The 20,919-nt window shown below is 49.7% G+C and overlaps 1 protein-coding gene across 4 annotated transcripts in view; it reads left to right on the forward strand.

The window, feature by feature from the left end:
* tnrc18 (trinucleotide repeat containing 18) overlaps positions 1-20,919 on the forward strand; it is a 30,277-nt gene that overhangs the window by 4,499 nt on the left and 4,859 nt on the right. The window contains exons 3-26 of one of the 4 annotated variants that reach the window (XM_049744001.2): positions 3,810-3,950; positions 5,741-5,842; positions 5,946-7,673; positions 9,089-9,173; positions 9,295-9,509; positions 9,975-10,121; positions 10,199-10,383; positions 10,448-10,838; positions 10,906-11,763; positions 11,844-11,989; positions 12,062-12,195; positions 12,264-12,374; positions 12,441-12,621; positions 12,703-12,994; positions 13,142-13,357; positions 15,581-15,760; positions 16,533-17,002; positions 17,262-17,417; positions 17,544-17,688; positions 17,788-17,905; positions 18,536-18,611; positions 18,912-19,020; positions 19,388-19,504; positions 20,263-20,409. In XM_049744001.2, the coding sequence (XP_049599958.1) occupies positions 3,810-3,950; positions 5,741-5,842; positions 5,946-7,673; positions 9,089-9,173; positions 9,295-9,509; positions 9,975-10,121; positions 10,199-10,383; positions 10,448-10,838; positions 10,906-11,763; positions 11,844-11,989; positions 12,062-12,195; positions 12,264-12,374; positions 12,441-12,621; positions 12,703-12,994; positions 13,142-13,357; positions 15,581-15,760; positions 16,533-17,002; positions 17,262-17,417; positions 17,544-17,688; positions 17,788-17,905; positions 18,536-18,611; positions 18,912-19,020; positions 19,388-19,504; positions 20,263-20,409 (6,450 nt within the window). The remainder of the gene's footprint in view (positions 1-3,809; positions 3,951-5,740; positions 5,843-5,945; positions 7,674-9,088; positions 9,174-9,294; positions 9,510-9,974; positions 10,122-10,198; positions 10,384-10,447; positions 10,839-10,905; positions 11,764-11,843; positions 11,990-12,061; positions 12,196-12,263; positions 12,375-12,440; positions 12,622-12,702; positions 12,995-13,141; positions 13,358-15,580; positions 15,761-16,532; positions 17,003-17,261; positions 17,418-17,543; positions 17,689-17,787; positions 17,906-18,535; positions 18,612-18,911; positions 19,021-19,387; positions 19,505-20,262; positions 20,410-20,919) is intronic. The other 3 variants (XM_049744002.2, XM_049744004.2, XM_049744005.2) reach the window with 3 other exon arrangements.

Consider the following 20,919-nt stretch of genomic DNA (forward strand, 5'->3'; position numbering starts at 1 on the left):
TTAAATTCTCGCCATCCAAATGTTTGACATCTATAACCATCAATGGCACTGAATAATAGTACATCAAGAAATACACCGGTGCTTTTCAACTGTAAACAATTAGCTATTTTCCCCCCACACTGCATAAAGTGATGCATTTCTAGTCGCTATTTGTGGCTATCCATTTTTCTCTGTCAAGCGGAGTTCTGCAGAATCCCTCGGTCACCAGATTGAGGCCATCTGTCCTGTTACCTCCCTTGTGCAGCAGATGTAGGACCTACAAAAATGTAACTACACTGATGAATGAGACAAGGCCAGAAATTTCTCTCTCTCGGTCTCCTGGAGGCATTTGAAGGCTATTTTCTAAAGCGTGCACACAATCAAGACCGTGTTGAGTGGCGTCTCCCCATATTCAATGCTCACTTGCATTTCCCAGAAAGCATGATGTGTTTTTCCGCCCCAACAACTGCCGTAGACACCAACCACATCTGCTCTGAGCCTTTGATTGTTATGGGGCTAAATCCCAGATGCAAACCTGGTGTCGCTGTAAAACAATAGACGATTATTTTCAAGCACGTGATTAGGAGCGTTGAAGTCAAGGCTTGAAAACAAACTGAAGAAGGCCCAATTGGATTTCGCCAAGGTGGGATTTTTTTTAAATTTTTTAACAGTGATAAGATCTGAGATGTGTTTATGTGAGAAGAAATGTCCTGTGTGTGTGGGAATAGGAGCATGTGATTGTGCTTTTTGCTGCTCGGGCCAGGGGTTTCCCCCCCGGGACTCGCTGCACAGAGATTCATCCTAACCACAACACACTCGTATAGCGTCGGATGAATGTGGTAGCCCTTCAAATGTTCTTTCTGACGCACGCACGCACGCATGCACGGATGGGCTGCAGTACATCTGCACAGCGAGGGACTGGAGTGCAAGTATAATTCACGCCGCTTGTAGGGCAGGACCGTGTTGTCTCAGCCAATAGCAATTTGTCTTCGGCACTGCTCGGATAGCGTCTGTTTACGTTAATATTAATGTAGTGAGCGTGTGTGTTTAGACGTGAGCAAGGCACAGTCCTCTCGGTGAGAAGACGGAGGACACGCCCCCCCACCCCCCTCAGATAAATTGAATCTTTCAGGAAAGAAAACAGGCTCTTTAAGGGAAAGCATAAGGCGCTGCTGCCCTGTTACAATAAACCTGTCAGAGGTAGACAAACGACACACAAGCATACCTCGGCACACACAGCTGTCAAACATGAGACGGATAGACCCGCATGTGTGTGTGTATGTGTGTGTGTGTGGCGACATGCCATAGCATGTTGAAATACCCAGTGCATTAGCTAACTGGTCCACCCTGCCAAAAACGTTCCCTTGCCCTCAATTGAAAGACACAAAGGTCACACGGTGTCTCGTCTTTACGCTCGCCTGGTGAGTCTCGGCACGCACGGCCTCTTACAAAAGGTTACAGATTTGGGACAAAAAGAGCCACCAATTAGACTCTTGTGTAGTGTTGCGAAAGTGTCACGGAGCGGGAAAAGTGTTGTTGCGCCGAGGCGAGCCGAGCCGTCCTTTGTTTATTCAACAATTGTCTGTCATCTTGGCACTTGACGCTGTTTCTATTGTATGTCAACTGTAAAAGCAAATTCCACACTTGTTTGACACTTGTGTTTGTGTCACTTCCTATCTATGGCTGCAAACACGCCACTCCAAGCCGGAAGGTTCAGTCGTACCTTGTCCGAGTGCAAAACATTTGTTGTGTTTGTCATCGTTTTATGGTAGAAAATTTGGTAACAAAAAAGTTTCTTTTTTACGGTCAGCAGTGGCAGTGTGGTGCTGTTGGAGACTGGAAGCAGATCACACTTTTATGGTTGGTTTTTTTCTTGTGGGAAATAAAAACCAGAAATCTATTTGCCTCCTTGCAACTACTGATGGATAACAGATGGTGCGTGAGTGTGTGTGTAGGACCTTTCAGATTTTTTTTTTTGCTTTTAGTTTTATCTTGCGTCTGTACCTGCTCCAATATTATTTTTAATATGATTGATTTTTCATTGATCTTTGTTTTGCTCATGAATCTTAGTAAGTCCAATTCAGTGATTCCACCGTTGGCAGCGGCGGCATCATTCCTCAAATTGATTTCCGACAGACCTTTTATATGGAGGATCTGAATATGGAGGCATCATGAGAAGATGCCTGCAGTCAAAGCTTTTGTTTCCTGGCAACTCACACGCAGCAATATGGCAAATTTTGCGGAGTGGGAGTTGTTTCTGTGGATGTGTGTGAGGGCCATAAAGGAAAGAAAAGCTTGCAAGATGGATGTCCCCAGACTCAACACATTACACGGGATGTGTCACAAAAAGTCAGGTGTGGGAAAAATATACTATCTTACTACTACTTTGGTCAGTGCGCGAGAAGAGGTGAGAGTTGTGGCATGACAACGCACTTGCTCACGTTGCCTAGAGCACCTGACAATTCCTGGTTGAGAAGAACATTGCCATGCTGGAGCAACCAGCTTAGGTCAGCAAATAAACATGACATTTTTATGCGCATTGTTTTGCTAATCCTATTTTGGCTTGTAATGCCAGGTAATTTGCGTGCAAAAAAAAAAGATAACATTTATTGCCTTTTCATTCATTCCCATGGGGGAATGATTTTGAAATGGAACCAACTCGGAGCTCGGGGTACCTTGACAAAATCCGCACACTACTCAATGTGGGCGTACAGTACATGTTGGTGATTAATTGGAAAAAATGTATTTATTGATTTGGAAATCCATCTGCTTGCTGACACGCTGCAGTTTTAATGTACTTATGTAGATGCAGAAAAAAAAAAACCTCTCCTTGGCGTGTGTCTGGATTCCCATAGGACTCATACACACACTCGTACACACACACACACACGCACGCAAGTCTCCCCCACCCTTTCCCCGACACACATGGCTAGTTTTATCAGGGTAATGGCTGTGCACTGCTTTTGGTTAATGGCCTGGGCGGGGCAGCGGTGGGACACTTGGGTCGAACGCAAAAACCTTTTTTCGAGCTCTTGAGATTTGCCGTCGGAGGAAGCGGCAGTAGTTCAAAGGTTCAAAGTTTGCTAATGCTCTGATAGTGCTTGGCTGAGCCTGCTCAAAAATAGCCCGATAAAAGTATCAATGCTGAGTCAAGGATGTTTTTTTTCTTCCAGAGAGTCGGTTTTTTTTTTGAGCAGTAGGTTTTTTTTTTTTTTGTATCCTGCATGTGTTCATAATGGAGTTTGTGTGAGATAAATAGACGCAGTGGACATCATCGAGGTCCCACTGATGCCTGTTTGTCGTGATAATCAAGTTAGGAACGATGTCTGCTGAATCCTAATAAAAGCACGTCGACTGGCGCTTTGTTTGTATTTAGAATCCGGGACCACATTGCCAGCTTCATCAAACTTTATTTTGTTTTAAATTGAAAATAAGTTGAGTCGAAATGAACATGTTCTGGAGCTTGACTTTGAATGACCGCTGGAATTTGGTCTGGCTTTAGCGTCATTTGAGGGTGTGAGAAGCCCAAATGGTTGTCACACCTCAAATGATGCACTCCAAATGTTGAAATGCAAATCCATGCGACATAGTTTGGCTCAGCTCTGCTCAAGGTGCCCTTGTGTAAAAAAAATAAATAATAATTCTCCTATATTTCCTACCAATAAAGGTGTCATTCCTTTTTTACATCCAATATTTGTAATCTTTTGCACGGTTACAAACTCTGCAGGGTTTCATAGACTAGGTTTTACGGTGTTATTGTATGATATTGATTAGTGGTAGTGGTGGTTACCATGGTGACTGACAATTTTTATTTTTTTCCCCCCCACCAGGTGATGCCTTCCCAACGGGATCCAATCCCTTCCTGGCTGGTTATCCATGCCCCTCCCCCCTGAGCGCTGACCCCGCGTACCGATCGGCCAATCCCGGCGCTTTGCCCATGGCTCAGCTCTGGGCATCGCACGCTCATGAAGGTAAATAAATACACACCACGCCAGTCCATCAATGGGCACCATAAAAGACTCGGCGGTGCCGAGAGAGCGCTGTCACTTTTGCCCCCCCCAGAGGCCCGTTCTTCTTCTTCTTCTTCCTCGTGGGCTTATTTGTCTTTCTCTGTCCTAAATGTGTCTCACTTCTTCTTTCCTCCAGTCAGCCAGTCTCACTTTCACCTGCTGCCACGTTGGCTCGCTCGAATGCATGATCTTCTTTTGTTCTTTTTTTAAAAGCCTCCTGCCCAACATGCTCTCCCGCCCCACTTTCTCTCTCTCTTTCTCCCTGACCTATCTTTTCAACGTACGTATGGATGTATGAGTGTCTTTGTCCTCCGTCCTCTCCTTCTTAACTCGACTAAGTGATTGAATGCCTGCGCCCTCTTTTACGTGTTAGCAGGTATCGAGTGAGGCACATCTCGCAAAGTAGAGGAAGGACAAATAGATCTCGTTTGGGATTTAAGTCGAACGGAAAAAAAAAAATGGATTGCATGGTGTACCTGACAGAGATGGGGGCGACGTTTGTTCCATCCATTTCAAGCCCATTTGGTGGTGTGAAGGCAGGTCATCGCTGTCATGCCAGTAAGATGATGATGAATTACCTAAGAGCAGCAAAATGGAGATAAACCCTAGCTGACCTAACTAATATCAGGAGATGATGGGATGGATGGATGGATGGAAATGTGACTTGGTGTAAAATCTAATCTGAACTAAAGCACCGTGATGGGTTTTTCTTTCTCTAAACCTCAGCCATAGACACAGCGGATATATAAATACAATCGTTCATGGCTCCAGGGCGCCTGCTTGTAGTAGCAGCTGAAGGGAAAAAAAACTGGGCAGCAGATTTTTGGATGTGCTTTGGACACACCCACGCACCCACGCGTGAACGCTGCGAGAGATCAACATTGGATGTTTAAAGGAAGCTTCATCGCTACGCTGCAGTCGTTTGCCCTCTCGCTCGTTTATATTTCCAGCTCGCTGTGCAACCGCTCGCTCCCTCGCTCGCCCGCCCGCCCGCCTCTCAGCTTCTTCGTCTCACAAGGCAGACGGATTCAGATGCCAGTTGTTGCACGCTCGGATGGATGTGCCTTTTTTTTTTTGGTAGCAAGACCGCTTGCTAGGATGGAAATAAAGGGCAGAGCCCTTTTTTTTGCCTTCTCTAGCTTAAGAAGTGGTTTCTGAGAGCAGCAGCTGGTTCCGGGGGCAACCCATTGCTGACTGAGTGCAGGTGGGGTGGGGTGGGGTGCAAAGTCTGACATGAGGTCTGCCAGATCTCGTCTTGCTCAAATAGCTAGCGCAGATAAGCGCTCAGACTATGACCCAATTTTCTTTATTTTCTTTCTGCGCACAACTTGACTGGATGTGAAGCCAACAAAAAAGTAGTCACAATATTGCCTTTTCAAGCAGCCTTATAGGATGGAGGCCATCATTAGGTCCATGACATGTTTATGAAAGCGCCATACATAATGTTCTGTATTCAGGCCAAGTTTCTTAAGTGGTTCTAAGCGCACGCACATTTTCTTAAGGGGAAGCCAAGCCACAACTATTTCTTTTAATTTGTAGTTTCTCCTTTGGGCACTTAAATATTAAATGGCGGGTCAGAAACGTATGTAGTATATACGGCTGGTCAGTCGTTTGACAATAATGGAAGCCTTTTACTGCACTTCATAATAATTAATATCTTGGATGACATGGAGCATGTGGTATCTTCTAGTAAAGCTTAGTGATTATTATTTACAATGATTATTCCTTGCAATGATGCGTTGTGTCTCTAGGCTACCCTCTGCCTGGCAGCCTGTACTCGAGTCCCTACCTATCACTGGGGCACTTGGACCCACCTTCAATCTCCCAAAATCACCTCTATGACTCCCATAAAGGTCAGTCACCGGCTTCGTTTTTCTTTTGCTACCATCCGTGGATGCATGGGATTTGTCGAAACAGGCTATTTGAGGTTGCTTTCTATTTATGTCTTGTTTTTAGAGAGCTTTTTCCTGCCAGCGACTGTTAGCCAGTCACCCCTCCACCCCCCGTCCGCTCCCCAAAGCACACTGTCCGGCTCCACGCCGCCCCAAAAGGCATCCCGAGACGCGGGCAGAGAAAGGTCCTATCGGGGGGACCGGGAGCGGGACCGAGAGCGGGAGCGGGAACGGGAGCGAGAGAGGTCACGGGAGGAACTTCGGCAGCATGGTGTGGTGGACCTCACGCTGGATGGGAGGAGTGAGGAAGACCGCCGGGGGCGCCCTGGGGATAAGGAGCGAGAGAAAGACAGGGACGCAGACAGAGATGCCTGGTCCCTACATCCTCTTCATCACCACCATCATCATCCGCAGAAATCAAGCTCTCAGCCCTCCACAGGGGAGCCTAGGTCAAGGCCATCACCTGTGCTCCAGTCCTCCTTCCCCGCGGGTGGGGGCGGTGGCATGAGCAGGCTCCTCGGGAACGAAACGGAGCGAGGGAGTCGGGAGGGGGAGGCGGGCTCCCGAGTCCACCATCACTCCAACGCGAATAACTTGCCGACGGCGTCTCACTCCGAACGACAAAGGAGGAACGAGTCCGCGCCGGCGGGGCCGCTCCACTTCTCCTACGCCCTTCGTCCTTCCCTCCAGCCCTCCGTCACGGCCATGCCCCTCCCCCACGCGCTCAGAGACTCCACGAGGGAGCAGAGAGTCATCGCGCCGACTTACGTACCTTCTGTGGAGGTTTATGACGAGCGGGTCGGGCCCATCCAGATCGCGTCGCAGGCCCGCGACAAGCACGGTGACAAATATAGAGACAGAGAGCGAGAGAGCGACAAAGAGCCCGAACGGGAAAGTTACAGGTTCCCCGAGAGGGGCCCGACGGAACACCCTCGACTTTCCCAGCCCGGCGACTCGAGCAATCATCATCATCGAGAGGAAGGTTCTATCATTTGTTGCAACGGTTCTGTCGGCAAACGAGGCCAGGACTCTTCTCACTCCTCCAATCAATCGAGGTTTAGCCCAGAGGCCCGGGACGTGTCCAAACACTCCAGTCGTTTGGGCCTGGAGCGGGCCGGGCCGGACAAAAATTGGAATTCCATCAGTCCTTTGAGCAACTATGCTACCAATCACATGGCCGCCCTCGCCGCCCAACACGGACACACGCTTTCTTCTCCGTCACACACGCAAGTTTCCCCTCACGCCACCAACCGGGCCGCCGCTAACGCGCACAGGCACTCCCCTCAAAGCGAGCACGGACAGAGCCGCACGGGCGAGGAAGGGAGACTCTATTTGGACCCGTCGAGCCTTTACCGTCCAGGAGTGTCATCAGGCGGGGAGAGAACTTCCGGACCCTCGGAGGTGTCGGCCATGCAGAGTCTCATTAAATACAGCGGCAACTTTGCCGCCGAGGGGGGCGGTGCCGCCTCCGCCGCCGCCAGGCTCGCGGCCGACACCCGGGGGCCCTTCGGGGGTTTGGCCAGCATCGGGATGGAAGGCGAGCGAGAGCGAGAGAGGTCGGTGGTGGGCTCGAGCGCTTCCGGGTCGCTGAGGGTGCCACCCCAGCTGAAAAGGGAGCAGGATCGACCCGACAGCGCTCGCTCTTTTGGTCGAGAGACGGAGGGAGAGGTGCGCCACCCTCCGGTCGGCATCGCCGTGGCCGTGGCCCGGCAGAGAGAGAGCACCGGCGCTAAGCAGAGCACGGGTTCCTCGGACCCGCAGAGAGCCCCGCTGCTGCCAACGGCTATTAAAGGTAATGATTGTTTTTTTTTAATATGATATTTCCAAACCAACTTGTAGCTCATTAAAGCAAGCCAGAGGAAACGCTCTCTCATTTTGCTTTCTATGAATTAATAACGATTAATTTTTCTTGGGCTCAAAGTTCTATTACCTGGGCTCTGTTTGACTTTGGTGCCTGTAATGTGATTGGAGAGCTTTTTGTCTGGATTACTAATTGCGTCATGTGAGGCTCATTTTTGGGCCAGTCTCTTGGCTCTCCTTGTGCACTCTCCATCCAAACATCTCTTTTCTGTCTGTCACAGCTCCAAGTGTTTTTTTTTTCCTTTCTCCCCCCCGTCCTCTGTTCTCTTTTCATTTCCTTGAATGTCTCTACTTCTGAGTTATTTGGCAAAGCGCTCCCTCCCTTCCCTCCCCTCTCCTGGCTCTTTTCTGCACTTGCCAGCCTCACCTCCAGCCACTCTGCATTAAACATGGCATTGCGGAGTGCAGCTAGAAGCTACAAATAAGCCTTGAACGACAATAAGCACATTGGTTTGTTGCTAAGCAATGATGGACTTTGTTAATGTGTGAAAGACCATGCGAGGTACAATTGATGACTTGCGGAGTGTTTATTCGCATGTGGTTGTGCATGCACGTCCATCCATCCCTGCCAAGGGGCTTTAGTCTAAAAGAAGCAGCTGTGGGAAAAAAAATAAAAAGGCGATGTGACGAGAGCCTTCTCGCAGGATGCAAGGGACTGAGTATTAGAGAGGTGAGCAAGGTGCCGGCTAATCGCTGGCTCACAGAGGAGGATGGCATGTGGGCCAGGGTCCCCGTAACCTTGGTAACAGTCTTGAAATCTTTCCTGCGGAGCATGTCAGGGATGGTTAAAGTCTCTTGTCCCTACACACACACTGTGAAAGGCTCAGCACAGTCGCACAAAACCATTTTATGTACCTCGGGGACCTTGAGTCAGCTTGAGCGAGAGCGCAAAGAGATCCTGGTGGTTATTCTTCATTTCTCAGTGAATGGCAGAAGCGTCAGCGACTCGAGTTTAAAGTTGCCTGTGCATCCAGACGGTCGCTAATCTAGCGTGGCTAATTAGCCGTGAATGTTGGCAGACCAGAAATACCACTACATATACTGTTGAGATGTTTTTAAATGTTGCTTGACTGTGGATTGATTAACGAAAGGGTGTGGAAATGTACGGCATATAAAGAATTCTGTTGCCAATAAGCCAAAGGAAGACGGCGGGAAGCCACATGACATCAAAACAGCGTGCATCCTGTCGGGTCAACACTGTGACCATCATTTTGGGTTTTTGGATTGAGGTCAACCGACCCACCTGCAGTTAATTAACCCTTGTTGTGGGGTTGTATCAAGAAGCAGCCAAATGATCTCATCCCCCGTTTCCTCACACTAATTATATGACTTGGGCTGTCAACCTAGATGAAGAACGAGGTGAAGAGCGCGCACGTCATCACGAAGAGCGAATGCTCGCCGGCCGCTTGGAACGCGATGACAAAATGCTCAGGTGAGGCGGACATGGAGCAGGGATGGCCTGTGCTATTGATTTTTTTTTTTTTCCAAAATCTTGTTTTGCAGCTACGTTAACGTGTTCCATTCCCCATTTTCCGCCTTTTGCTTCCTCGCAGAGAGCCCAAAGAGCTGTCGGACTTCACGCAGCTGCCCCCTCCCCTGCTTCCGAGCAGCTTGACGCCCAGTATGATGACAACCAGCCTCATGACCCCCAACCTTATGGTGACCGGAGGGGCGGGGCGATGGCATCCCGACCCGTCGACTCTGACCTCTCACCCCTGGCTGCCTCGCCCTGGAGCTCCTCCAGTTTGGCTCCCCGGCTCACCGTACAGTACGTGGACACGCAAATAATATGCTACAAACCATTTTAGATGTAAATGGGGCCCCGCCCCCTTCCCTACCGCATGTCGAGCCAGCGTTTCCCTTTTCAGCCGCCCCCTTTGACATCGGAATGATTCATCCCGATGCTAAAGACAGTCCAAGTCCGTTTAGCACTCGCCCGTGACGTGCTTGCGAAATTCGACATGCAGTCTTGGATGGGTGTAGTAAGAGAAGGAAGTGTTGACTCGCTGCATCAGTCGCCGCCTCCGGGGGGGGGGGGGGGGGGGGGGGGTCAAGTGCCGCAGACATTCCTGAACTTTGCAGGACGTTCCAGAGCCATTCCTCATTCCCAGCCCAGAAATAGCCGCGTCAACACTCCAGCACCATTTTTGTTTTCAGGCTGGCTCAAGGAAAATAAATGTTAGTTTTGAGCTTTGTTAAGAAAATGTTTGTCTCTGTACCCGCTTCTCGTCAGGCTTGAGCTCTTCCTCCCTTCACCCGACGCTTTCCCCAGGCTACCCGCCGTCACTACCGGGCTCCATAGCGCCTCCTTACCAGTTTGTCAGAGACTCCCAGACTGGGAAGCTTATAGTCATCCCGACCGAGCACCTGCCACACTACGGTAGAAAATCATTTTTCTCCACCCACCTGCCCGATAATCCCGTACACTTTGATTTGACAAATAAAGCGTGTTTGCAGGAGGAGACATGTTGGAGCGCGGGACCCCCGTGTGGCCGGGGATGTACGGGCCGGGCGCCTCCCTGCAGCACGCGGCCCAGCTCCAGCTCCTCTCCCAGCAGCAGATGCTCCGGCAACAGGAGCTGCTCATGATCCAGCAACACACGGCGCAGGTTCTGGAGCTGCAGAGGAACGCCCAGCTCGTTGTAAGTGACATTTAGGTCGAGTTAGCAAAGGAGCGAGTACTGAGCAGCGTGCCGTGCCTTTCAGGAGCATTTCAAGGCCAGCGAGCAGCGGCCGGGCTCGGACGACAAAGCGGACAAGCAGAACGCCGAAGCCAAAGCCCGGCCGTCGTCTTCCCCGTCGCCCGTCCTCCATCCCCGCAAGCCCCCGCCGCGGTCTCGCTCGTCCACGCCCTCCACGTCCTCCCTCACCCCGCTGCCGCCGTCACCGGCGACCAACCTCAAGTCGGAGGAATCCAGGCAGAGAGTGTCGTCTCACCCGCCGCCGTTGCTGCCGCACGCATCCTCCCCTTGTTCGGCCTCGCCGCCCCCGGCCTCACCGCGGCTGCCCAAACACGAGTCTGCCGATGACGGACAGGCGGCGGAAAGGGGGCAGCGGCGAGAAGGACGTCAGCCTGCTTTTCCAGATGCCTACTCGGGTGAGTCGTTACGTTACACTTTGGTTGTCGCCGACTTTCTCCTTGACAATTTTTCTTCTGGTTGCAGAGCTCTCGCCCGGTTACCCTTACCAGTCGATGGGCGCTCCCTTCGGCGCGCCCCTTCCGACTTATCACGTGGCATCGCGCGCCGCGGCAAACGCAGAAGCTGTTCCACGGCACCACGCCCACTCTTTGGACTTGAGTACCACAGCCCACCTCCATTCGAGGCCGCCGGATGCCGACCTCAAAGCGCAAAAACCGACAACAAAGAATGAGCCCTTCCTGAAACAGGAACCCGTCGTGGAAAAGCATCGGTCCGATTCGACGCCGGAGCCCCCGATTCCGCTCGCGCGTAGCTGCGGTCCCGTTGGAGCGCGACACAATCGACAGGACGACGGGGGCCCGTTGACGCTTCAGCAGATCCCTCCGCGGGTTTCCAGTCCTCGCCAGAGAGTGGCTGAAGAAAAGGGAGGACAGATGAAAAGAGAGGTACAATCATATCAGTGCCAGAATGCGTATCCTTCTCCGCTCCACGGAACGGAACCCCTTGCGGCGGATCCGGAGCCGACGCAATACCGGTCGTCCGACGTGGACGGCCAGGAATCCGCTAAGCCGGGCACAAGCGCTGTCTGTGAATCCCATCAAGCAACGTCTCCAAAGCAACACACACCAAGTCGGAAGGAAACGGTCACCAGAATCCCTCCCGAGCCGCCGGTCCTTGAAGATCCCATGGCGGGCATGCTCGCTCTGCTCGCAGCCAGCGAGCTGTCCGAGCCGTACCCGCTCGGCCAGACGGCATCGGCCATCGCCCGGACTCCCGATAACTGCAGCGGCGCCGGTCCGCTGGAGATGGTGGCGCTGGAGGGCATGGCCATGCTCAGCCAAATGGCCCGGCGGGAAATGGAGAGCATCAGCACGGAGCCCGGTGAGGCATCTGAGGATGATCCTACTCGCGTCTCTCAACTCTTTTCAATAACCCCCCCTCCCCTTTGCATCCCCATTCAGATTTAGCAATGGAAGGTTTGGACTGTCTCCTCGAGGCGAGCAGACAGATTCTACTGGAGGCCATCGAGAAACAGTCCCACATTGATCTGCCCAGAACACTGGATCCCGACAGAAAGTACAGCTGGAGGCAGAGGAAGGAGGAGCCGGTAAGAAGAGAAATAGGATCAAGCCGCAATGTGGCAGGGAAAGGCTTCAACGTCTTTCTTTCCCCCTTGCAGCTCTATAGTAAAATGTCCATGGACGTGTTGGACGCCGTGGAGGTGGAATACCGCATCCGCCTGGCTGAGCTGCAGAAAACCTACAAGGAGAAGCAGAGAGAGATGAGCAAGCTGCAGAGACGCCGAGACAAGCAGTAAGTGCCGAGCGGAACCTTTCTCCAAACGTGCACACGCACGACGTTAACTCTTCTCGTCATGTCAGCGAACGGCAGCAGGAGGACGAGAGGCGGAGCCTAATGAGGCGGGGCAGAGGTCGACCAAGGAAGAGAAAGCACTTGGCCACGCCTCCCAAACCGGATAGCAGGCCCGCAAAGTGAGTCGCAAAGCTATAAATCACGACCGGGCAGCTTTGACCCATTTTTTGATTCCCTCGTCTCAGGGTGGCCAGGTCGACGCAATACTCGGAGGACTCTGAAACCGGGGAAGGACAGAGAAAAAGGTTTCTGGGCTCCAGAGAAGACGAGGAGACGGACGTGGGGAGTCTAGGGCTGAAGATCAAAAAGAAGAAAAAGAGCAAAAGCTGGAAAGAGCAGGACGCCTCCGGCGGTCATCTTCCCGAGGTAAGCCGCTCTCCGGCGCGTATCGTCGTCCGTTCTCCGACAGGCCGCTCTCGATTAATGATGCCTCGGTGCCGTCGTCAGGGACCGAAGGTGAAACGCGGCCACGTGTGCGAGCAGGAGCAGTTAGCCTCCGACCTGGACCGAGCGCTTTCGCTCTCGCGCCTGGACTCGTGTCGCAAAGCGGCTTCCGGCTCCAAAGAAGAGCGGCCCAGGGGCAAGTCGGCCGACGGCCGGCAAACAAACGACCGCTCGCCGTCCAAAAGCAAACACAAGGTGGCCGCCAAGTCCTCGGAGGCCCTACGCAAGGTGAAAGGTCAGAAGAAGAGTGCTTTTTTCTCCTCGGTGAGATCGGAGCTCAGCAGCTGCTCGAACAGTGAGTAGAAATCAAAGTAATAATGTTTGAAGTTATGTGCTCGATTTCAATTCCGGCGCCGTTTTTCCACGACATTGCGATTATCCTTTTGAATTCAATGCCGGCGCCTCTCCGATAGTTAGCGGTTTATCTCTGTCCTTGTACCAGACTCGGATTCTGAGGGTCACAATTGGGCAAGAGGGGGCTGGCCCTCTCTGTCGGGGACGCGGTCCCTCGGCGAGCGGAAGAGACACGCCGCCTCGTCGCCGACCTCGGCGCTGTCTAAGTCGCAAAAGAAGAAGAAGAAAAAGAAGAAACACAAGCACTTATCCCTGCTGCTCGAGGAAGCGGGCCTGAGCTCCTCCGACGACTCGTTCGATCAAGGTTACTGACACCCCCCCCCTCCCCTCCCCTTCTTACCGTTGAGTCAGACAATATGGTGTCTGTCACGGCTTGTGTTTGTTTGCTCTTTGCTAAGGCAGCTTTTTATTCAGACTGTGCTTTAGCTTGACCATCCCTACCTCTTTCTTGCTGCTGGTTTCTCTGCAAAGTTGCCTTTGTTTTTTTTTTTTTGTTTTTTGGAAGGGTTTACATATTTCTATGGTGTTTTTATTGCCTGGATTGAAAAGCATTTTGTAGAATTTGTACATTGAATTGAAATATTGTGTGAATTGTGAGATTTGTTTTTTCCACAAAGTTGTATTGCAGTTTGGTACCTATAAAAAGCTTTATTAAAGGTTTGGATTTGATTAGTACGGAAAGCGACACGCTTGTGGTCCTTGTGTTGGTTTCATCTGTCTTGTCCGTCCGTTTGTCCGTCCGTCTGTCTTTGTCATCGTGTCCAACTGCACCTTCTTCCCAGAGCTTTGTGTTTGTCCAATATCCCTCAGCTTGAGCCAGGTTGAGAGGTTGGAAAGATTAGACCTTTTCAATTCCTTCATGGTCTAAATTACCGTGTTTTGATGATTGTTTTGATTGACATTTGGGATATTTGGACAAAAGCGCTCCTTGTCTGTCTACTAAACCTTCCAATAACCCCCGGGGGCCCATTTTCTTTTGCTGTCAACCTCTTTGCTCTGTCGCCTCCCCAAATTGTCTTTGCCGCGATGCTTTGAGTGTCTCTCTGCCTGTTCCACGTGCTTGTTCTGCCGCTGCCGCCGCCGACATTGCAGAAGTTTGGCAAGGACTCGCTCAGCCTTAATCCTGAACGCTTCCTCGCCACGGCTAGCAGAGCGTAGCTTACGCTAGACTATGCTAAGGTGTGGCTGCGCTAAGGCTAGGCTGCACTCTGGCCGCTGTGCTGCTGCCCCGCCCGCCCGCCCACCCCGCCCCACCCTGCCTGAGGCCACACCCCTGTCACCTGTTCTGTAAGTAGGATGTGCCCCTTTCTTTTCTCCACCGCTAACAAGTTGGAGCATTCATTCCATATCCTTGATATGCAACTTAAAGTCTGTCTGTACTAATGTGCTCTGTTCTCTCAAGTTGGACAATTCCAAATAAAGATCAGCTCAAGTTATTTTTAATGCAGCAATCTAATTACATTCTAATACTCCAGCAAAGTGCTAATAGTAGGGGAAAAATATTACTCGTAAGACAGCTGAATTGTCTTACAATGGAGGAACAGGAGTGTACTAGTACATGGACATTAACCTGAGTGTCAAGGATGATGAATGAATGCTCTCACACGGCCGAAATTCAAATCCATTCACGCAATCTCAACTTTCACCTGAATTTTATTTGAGAGCCATGGTTCTACCTTTCATACCTGTATCTATTGAGTGTTAAAGGCTGTTGCCATGGTTACTCAAAGCAAAACAAAGCAAAGGGCCTCACAGGGGCTGTCCTCTCCAGTGCCTGCCTTGTCCTCTCTGTTGTCCGCCTGCCATTGTTAACACGCCATGTGGATTCACAGTACCTCTATAGTTTGAAAAATATGCATCCATATTTTCACAGAATGACAATTTTGCTGACCTCTGGTAGAGTCTAACCTCAGGATAAATGCAATATAACCAATGCATGATATCGCTTACCTATGAGTCAAAACATTTTTGATGACCAGTGCAAATTTCAGTTGACAATAATGCTTGTTTGCTACTATCTGTACTGTGCATCCACCCCCGTGTTAACACTCTTTCGGAGACTCCTCCTGCTCATCTGCTGGACCTAACCCGCTTACTCCTATCAACACAGCGCTAATATGCTTTACTATCTGTGTGTTTTGTTTGCTTGCCGCAATATCTTTTCACAGCTGAAGGAGGAAGTGGATTCTTGACGTTTTTACACTCCCTTCAGGGGTTGTAAATAGTAATGTTAAGGTCGGAGGTCACATGGTTTTTCCCCATTTGTGAGTGTGCTAATGGTATGTGGACTGTGAGGTAGAGTGTCTGCAGCAGAATCTGGATCATACAGGCTTTTTGGATGTGATGTGGCTTCCATCCATCAATGTGTTAATTCAATCCAGGCTGCCGTGTCATTTTAAGCAGGGCACTTTTTTTTTTTTTTTTTTTTTTTGTTTTTGCGAGAGGAGTCTTGTGAATCGCAGAGAGCTGCTTTGTGACAACAATCGCATCCCGGCTCTGAGCGGAATGTTTTTTTTTCCTTAAACAGACTCTTCGGAGGATGATTACGAGGATGAGTACAACGAGGATTCCGATTGGGAAGACGGCGGCTGCGAGGAGAGCGGCCTGGGTCTTTTGGCCAGGTTCGCGGCCAGCGTTCTCCCCGTCAGCTCCGCCCCTTTGAGCCTTCTCCCCGATGGCAAACATCACAGCCGATCGAGCACTCTGGGTAAGAGCAATACACAAAAGCGGAGTTGCAGAGAGGGTTCGTGTTTCCTGTTTTGTTGATCACAAAAAAAGACGAGTCTCCTTATCTAGTGTGCGAACAAAAGGACAACAGCTGTGATGGTTCCTCTGATTGTGCGCTTTGCGGTTGAGCAGGTTTATCTGCCTGAGTGTTGTTTTGTTTTTTCCTCAGCTCTGGTTTGCCAGCCTTGTTAAATATTCATTCATTTCCAATTGTCACATTGTGGTGAATGTAATGTTTCACTCTTCAATGATGCATTTGTTTAGGTGGAATCAATAGTACTATTCTTGCAATTATTGATGGTAGAGAATCCAACACATTTGCGTGGCTTTACACGAACGGACCAATCGCACGCACCATCTAATGAAATCCACTTTCAAAAAGATGATCATGCTTATCAGCGTCAAACAGAGAGCTCAGTCTAAAATATATTGCTCCACTTATGTGAATTACGTAACGCAAACATTAGAGGTGGCTCTCATTCAAACACAGTTGATTTTATTCCACAGTTTGTGTTCTCACTCCCAGGCTCACACAAATCTCCAAAGAGGCCAAGTGTGCTTGCTTCAAGTTGTTTATTTGTCACTTCTACTTATTGACTGTAAAATTGGCACAAGAGCATTTAAGAATGCATATTTATGAAGCTAAATTAGCTTCATGCTAACTTACAATGCAAAGTACCATAGAGGGAAGTCTTCCGGTATTCATTTGTGTTTGTTGACAATCTTGATTTGTGTCCTCCTCCCACCACCAGGTTCATCAGAATGCGAGTGGTCCGACTCCGGTTCCGACTTGCGCTTGAGGAAGTTCCCCTCTCTGCTGCACGGCAAACGCTCGGCGCCGGAACTCCCCCTGTTGCCCCCGGCCAACCGGCGTATCGAGCAGAGCAGCCCGAGCAAGCGCGACGAAACGCTGGCCGTCAAACACAAGCCGCTACCAATCAAACAACGCCGACCCTCGCCTCGACCTCAGCGGCGCTTCAGTTTCGATCTGGCGACCGCTTCCGGCTCGGGCGTGTTCAGCGAGGACGAAGCCTGGAACCGACGACGTAGCGAGCGGATCTTCCTCCACGACGCCACCGCCTCAGCCAACCAGACGTCGTCGTCCTCCGGCACGGGTCAGAGCTGCTCCTCCTCGTCCAGCTCGGCCCCGCCGCTCACCCCGAAAGCCGTCTCCCGACCCAAACAGCCTCCTCCCAACAGAGACAGCAAAGATGCCGTGAAAGTACGTCAATTATTTATCTCCTCAGCAACTGGCGGGAGACTCTTTTTCTGTTCCTCTTGCTTTTCTTCCAAATCCTCTCCCAGCACTAGTGCACGTGTCACAGTTCCAGCAGGGTTTCCCAGCTCTTCAATCACTGCAGCACTTCCCCGCTGTCTTAAATGTTGCTGACAAGAAAGGACAACTGCGGGCTTCTCCCACCCCGCGTGTGCTTGCGCTTGTCTTCATTGGAACCATTTGTGTTCTGACATTTGTAAAACAGAAAAAGAAGCCCAAGGAATCCTCCTCCTCCTCCTCTCTGCCCGTCAGCCCGTCCTCTCTGAGTAGTCCAATAAGAGACAACGCTACGGCGCTGAGCCTCAGCCCGGCGCGGAAGAGCCAATCCAAAGCAAAGACCAAGGCCCGGGAGGTCAGTGAGGTGACTGATGAGCTGAGAAGTCATTAGCGGCGTACAATAATTGCTTATTATCCTGGCAAGGTCAAAACTAGAATGCTTGGGTGAGACCGAATCAAGGAATATGATTTCCTCGCGTGTCATTTCCAGCAGTCCAGGGGAGCAGTGAGCCGACTGATGGAGAGCATGGCCGCTGATGAAGACTTTGAGCCCAATCAGGACAGCAGCTTCAGCGAAGACGAGCTCATCCCGCGGCGTAGCGGCAGCAGTGTGCCCGAGAGGTCCTCCACACCCGGTCAGCGATTGTTGACACTCATAATTTATATAAAAAAAAAAAAAACAAAGCAGCATGTGTATTCATGTTTTGTGTTTTCTTTTGATTTGCTGTTTTCAGCTCCAGTGCAGTGCGTGTTGGACAAGGACTCTTTGGCGGACGGACTCCGGGTTTTGATCCCAATGGATGATCAGCTTCTGTACGCGGGACACGTCAACACCGTGCACTCACCTGATATGTGAGTATTACACAAAATGTGTTTATATTTGTTTCCGCGGTCCGTACTGGTCTCAGCTCGCCTCATCTGTACGGCAATGATATTGGTTGCTCTTTGCAGAGGATAAAGAATATATGACTGTGAGCTGTTTATGGTTTTCTCTGAACGACCGTTAAGAGGTTTTGAGGTTAAACTGTTCTAAAGGGATCCTTTTTTTATTTCATGTGGCGGAATGCAGCGTAATGCATACTTAACATCTTAATCGCTGGCAGCAAATCAATAAGAGCATTTGACAAACTCTGACATGGGAAAAAAAAAACATCAGCTCTCGTTCGCTCACTTAGCATTGCTCAAATCCAGCGTGGCTGAGTTATAAGAAAACTCGACTTAATCCCCTGTAAAGCAGGATTAATATTCTCTGGGAATGTAAATGTGAGCTGGGCGACAATAGAGACAAAGAAGTGCATTTATTATGATGTCGTCAGCCCTTTGGTTTCTCGGGTGCAAATGTAAAATAGAGGTACGCTGCGAAAATAGCGGTAGCGTAGCCGCCTCAGCCAGATACACTTAATTAAACTGAAATGACGCAATGGACAGAAATCACAGAAAGGAAACTCCAATTTATTTATCTGCTGCATTGTGAATTCTCAGATACAGCGTGGTGGTGGAGGGCGAGAGAGGCAACCGGCCGCACATCTACTGCTTGGAGCAATTGCTACAGGAGGCTGTGAGTAAACCCAATGTCACGACGGCAGGCTCGGATGCTCTCGCTCGGATTTCTAGCGACACGCGAGATGTCGGCCGGCCGGCCGGCCGCTCGGTGCTGAAAGTGAAACATGAAACATGCATGAAACAAAGTAGGTCAAGCGTCATGTGACGGCCACATGCGCTTAAAGCTCCCCGAGCTCTCGCCCTCTCCCCTTTGCGCGGCTTTTGTCTTGATGAAATTAATAAACAAAGCGGAAAGAAAATCTGCGCGCTAGCATGGCGCTGACATTTCAAGCCCTTTATTCTCGTCTATGTTCAGATCATTGATGTGAAGCCTCCTTCGGTGCGCTATCTCCCCGAGGGCACCCGCATCGCTGCCTACTGGAGTCAGCAGTACCGCTGCCTTTATCCTGGCACAGTTGTCAACGGTACACACACACACACACACACACACACACACACACACACACACACACACACGGCGCTTGAATGCTATGAGTCATAGTCAATTTATAATTGAATTGCAGCTGGCAGCAAATGTATAATATCAACTGGGCTTTTTCAACTATTATTATATCTGATCTTAGTGGTGTGCCGGTGTAAATCTAGCATGTAGTATACACACACTGGTCACAGAGAGCTAGTTATTTGACAATATGTTTATTTTTGCGGTATTATTAGACAGAGCTGCGGCGTATGTAAAAAAAAAATCAGTAGGAAAAAACACCAACTTTGCAGCACGAGAGTGTTTTGAAACGATCAAGTTTCAATTTTGCTGCGTTCCTCCCAAAACAGGAAGTTCCGACATTGACGAAAAGGACGATCTCATCACGGTGGAGTTTGACGATGGCGACACTGGGCGCATCCCTCTCTCGCACATCCGACTTCTGCCACCGGACTACAAAATCCACTGTGAGCACATTCTGTACATCAACCATTTTCATGGGCGCTTGTTCCTTTTTTCTTTTCTTCCGCATTTCAACACAGAACAGTGAAGTCAAATAGCTCCCCTTGGACAAAGAGGACATTTGTTTACACAGTGGTCCTTGGGGGCTTTTGCTCGACCTCTGTCGCAGTAAAGTTGGTTTAGAATTGCGCTTTTAGCTCACGCCTGTTTTTATTCGCAAGATTCCTTCCTGTCTGCGTGGGTGGGTGTCTCAAAAATCTGTCCACTGGCAAAGTATGTTTGAGGTCGCGCTGAACTGACTTCATAAAACTTTTCCAGCGTGCCAAGAAAGATCAATATTTTTCCAACCCTTTTTGAGGCTTAGTTTTATTTGTTGGGTTTTGCCGACTGTATAGAGAAATGTGACTCGGTTTCGCTCTTGACACACATGCATGCGTTTCCTCCATTTACCCTTGTTCTCAAAATAACTTCCTTCACGCATTTGATTGGCTGAAGTGACATTGGGGTTAAGGGTTAGAGCACCACCTGTTGCGTGACAGAGTACACTGTTTTGTTTTGGTCTACAAAACCGCAGGCATGTGTGTCGAATCTTTTATGCTATATAGCGACAAACGTCAGTTAAATATATTACTGTCATCATTTTAGGAGTGGTTTTAACATGCAGAGAATTTCATATCAGTTTACAATTTCCAATTGTGAAAATGCATAGAATATTTTTTTGGGTAGCTATAATCAAGACGTTCTTCTGATGATGTTTGTGCAGGCGCTGAGCCTTCCCCTGCACTTCTGGTGGCCAGTTGCTCCCGCCGGAGGGTGCGCAAATGCAGCAAGGAGGGCAAAGAGGCCAAGAGTGATGAAAGCGCTCCAAAGGTCAAGGGGAAACCTGGTCGCAAGCCCAAATCCAAACCAGGTGAGCACAACTGAAATCATTGAGATTTGTCTTGGGCCAGAAAAATCAAAACCTTTTTATGTTTGACTACTTCAGAGTACTCAAGGGCTGAAATAGAATGAGACAACATGATGTCATTTTGTGATGAGTCATTGTCATCAAGAAACCCTCGGTTATATAACAAACTGCCAGACGAAGTAAGCCTGAAAGCGTTTAAATTCAGTCCTTGCTGCTTTGTTAACTACAAAAGTCACAAATCCACACAATGAAAACATCATCATAGAGAACCATGGGTGTGTTTTTAAAAAGATTTAAAAAAAAAAAAAAAAGGTGGGGCACCAACCGCTTCGAACTTTGGCTTCATTGTTGCAGGGACTCGTGCTTGCACAATAGGTGGAATTCTTCTCACAGTCATTTGCTCCCCAAAGCCCAACTTAAAAATAAAGTCATTAGAGTTATTGTCAGTCCAAAACAAAATGACATTTCTGGAGCACCATGAGCTTCATCATTGTTCATCATGTTGTATTGTTG

The sequence above is a fragment of the Syngnathus scovelli genome, chromosome 16, assembly GCF_024217435.2.
Source record: "Syngnathus scovelli strain Florida chromosome 16, RoL_Ssco_1.2, whole genome shotgun sequence".
Classification (NCBI taxonomy): Eukaryota; Metazoa; Chordata; class Actinopteri; order Syngnathiformes; family Syngnathidae; genus Syngnathus; species Syngnathus scovelli.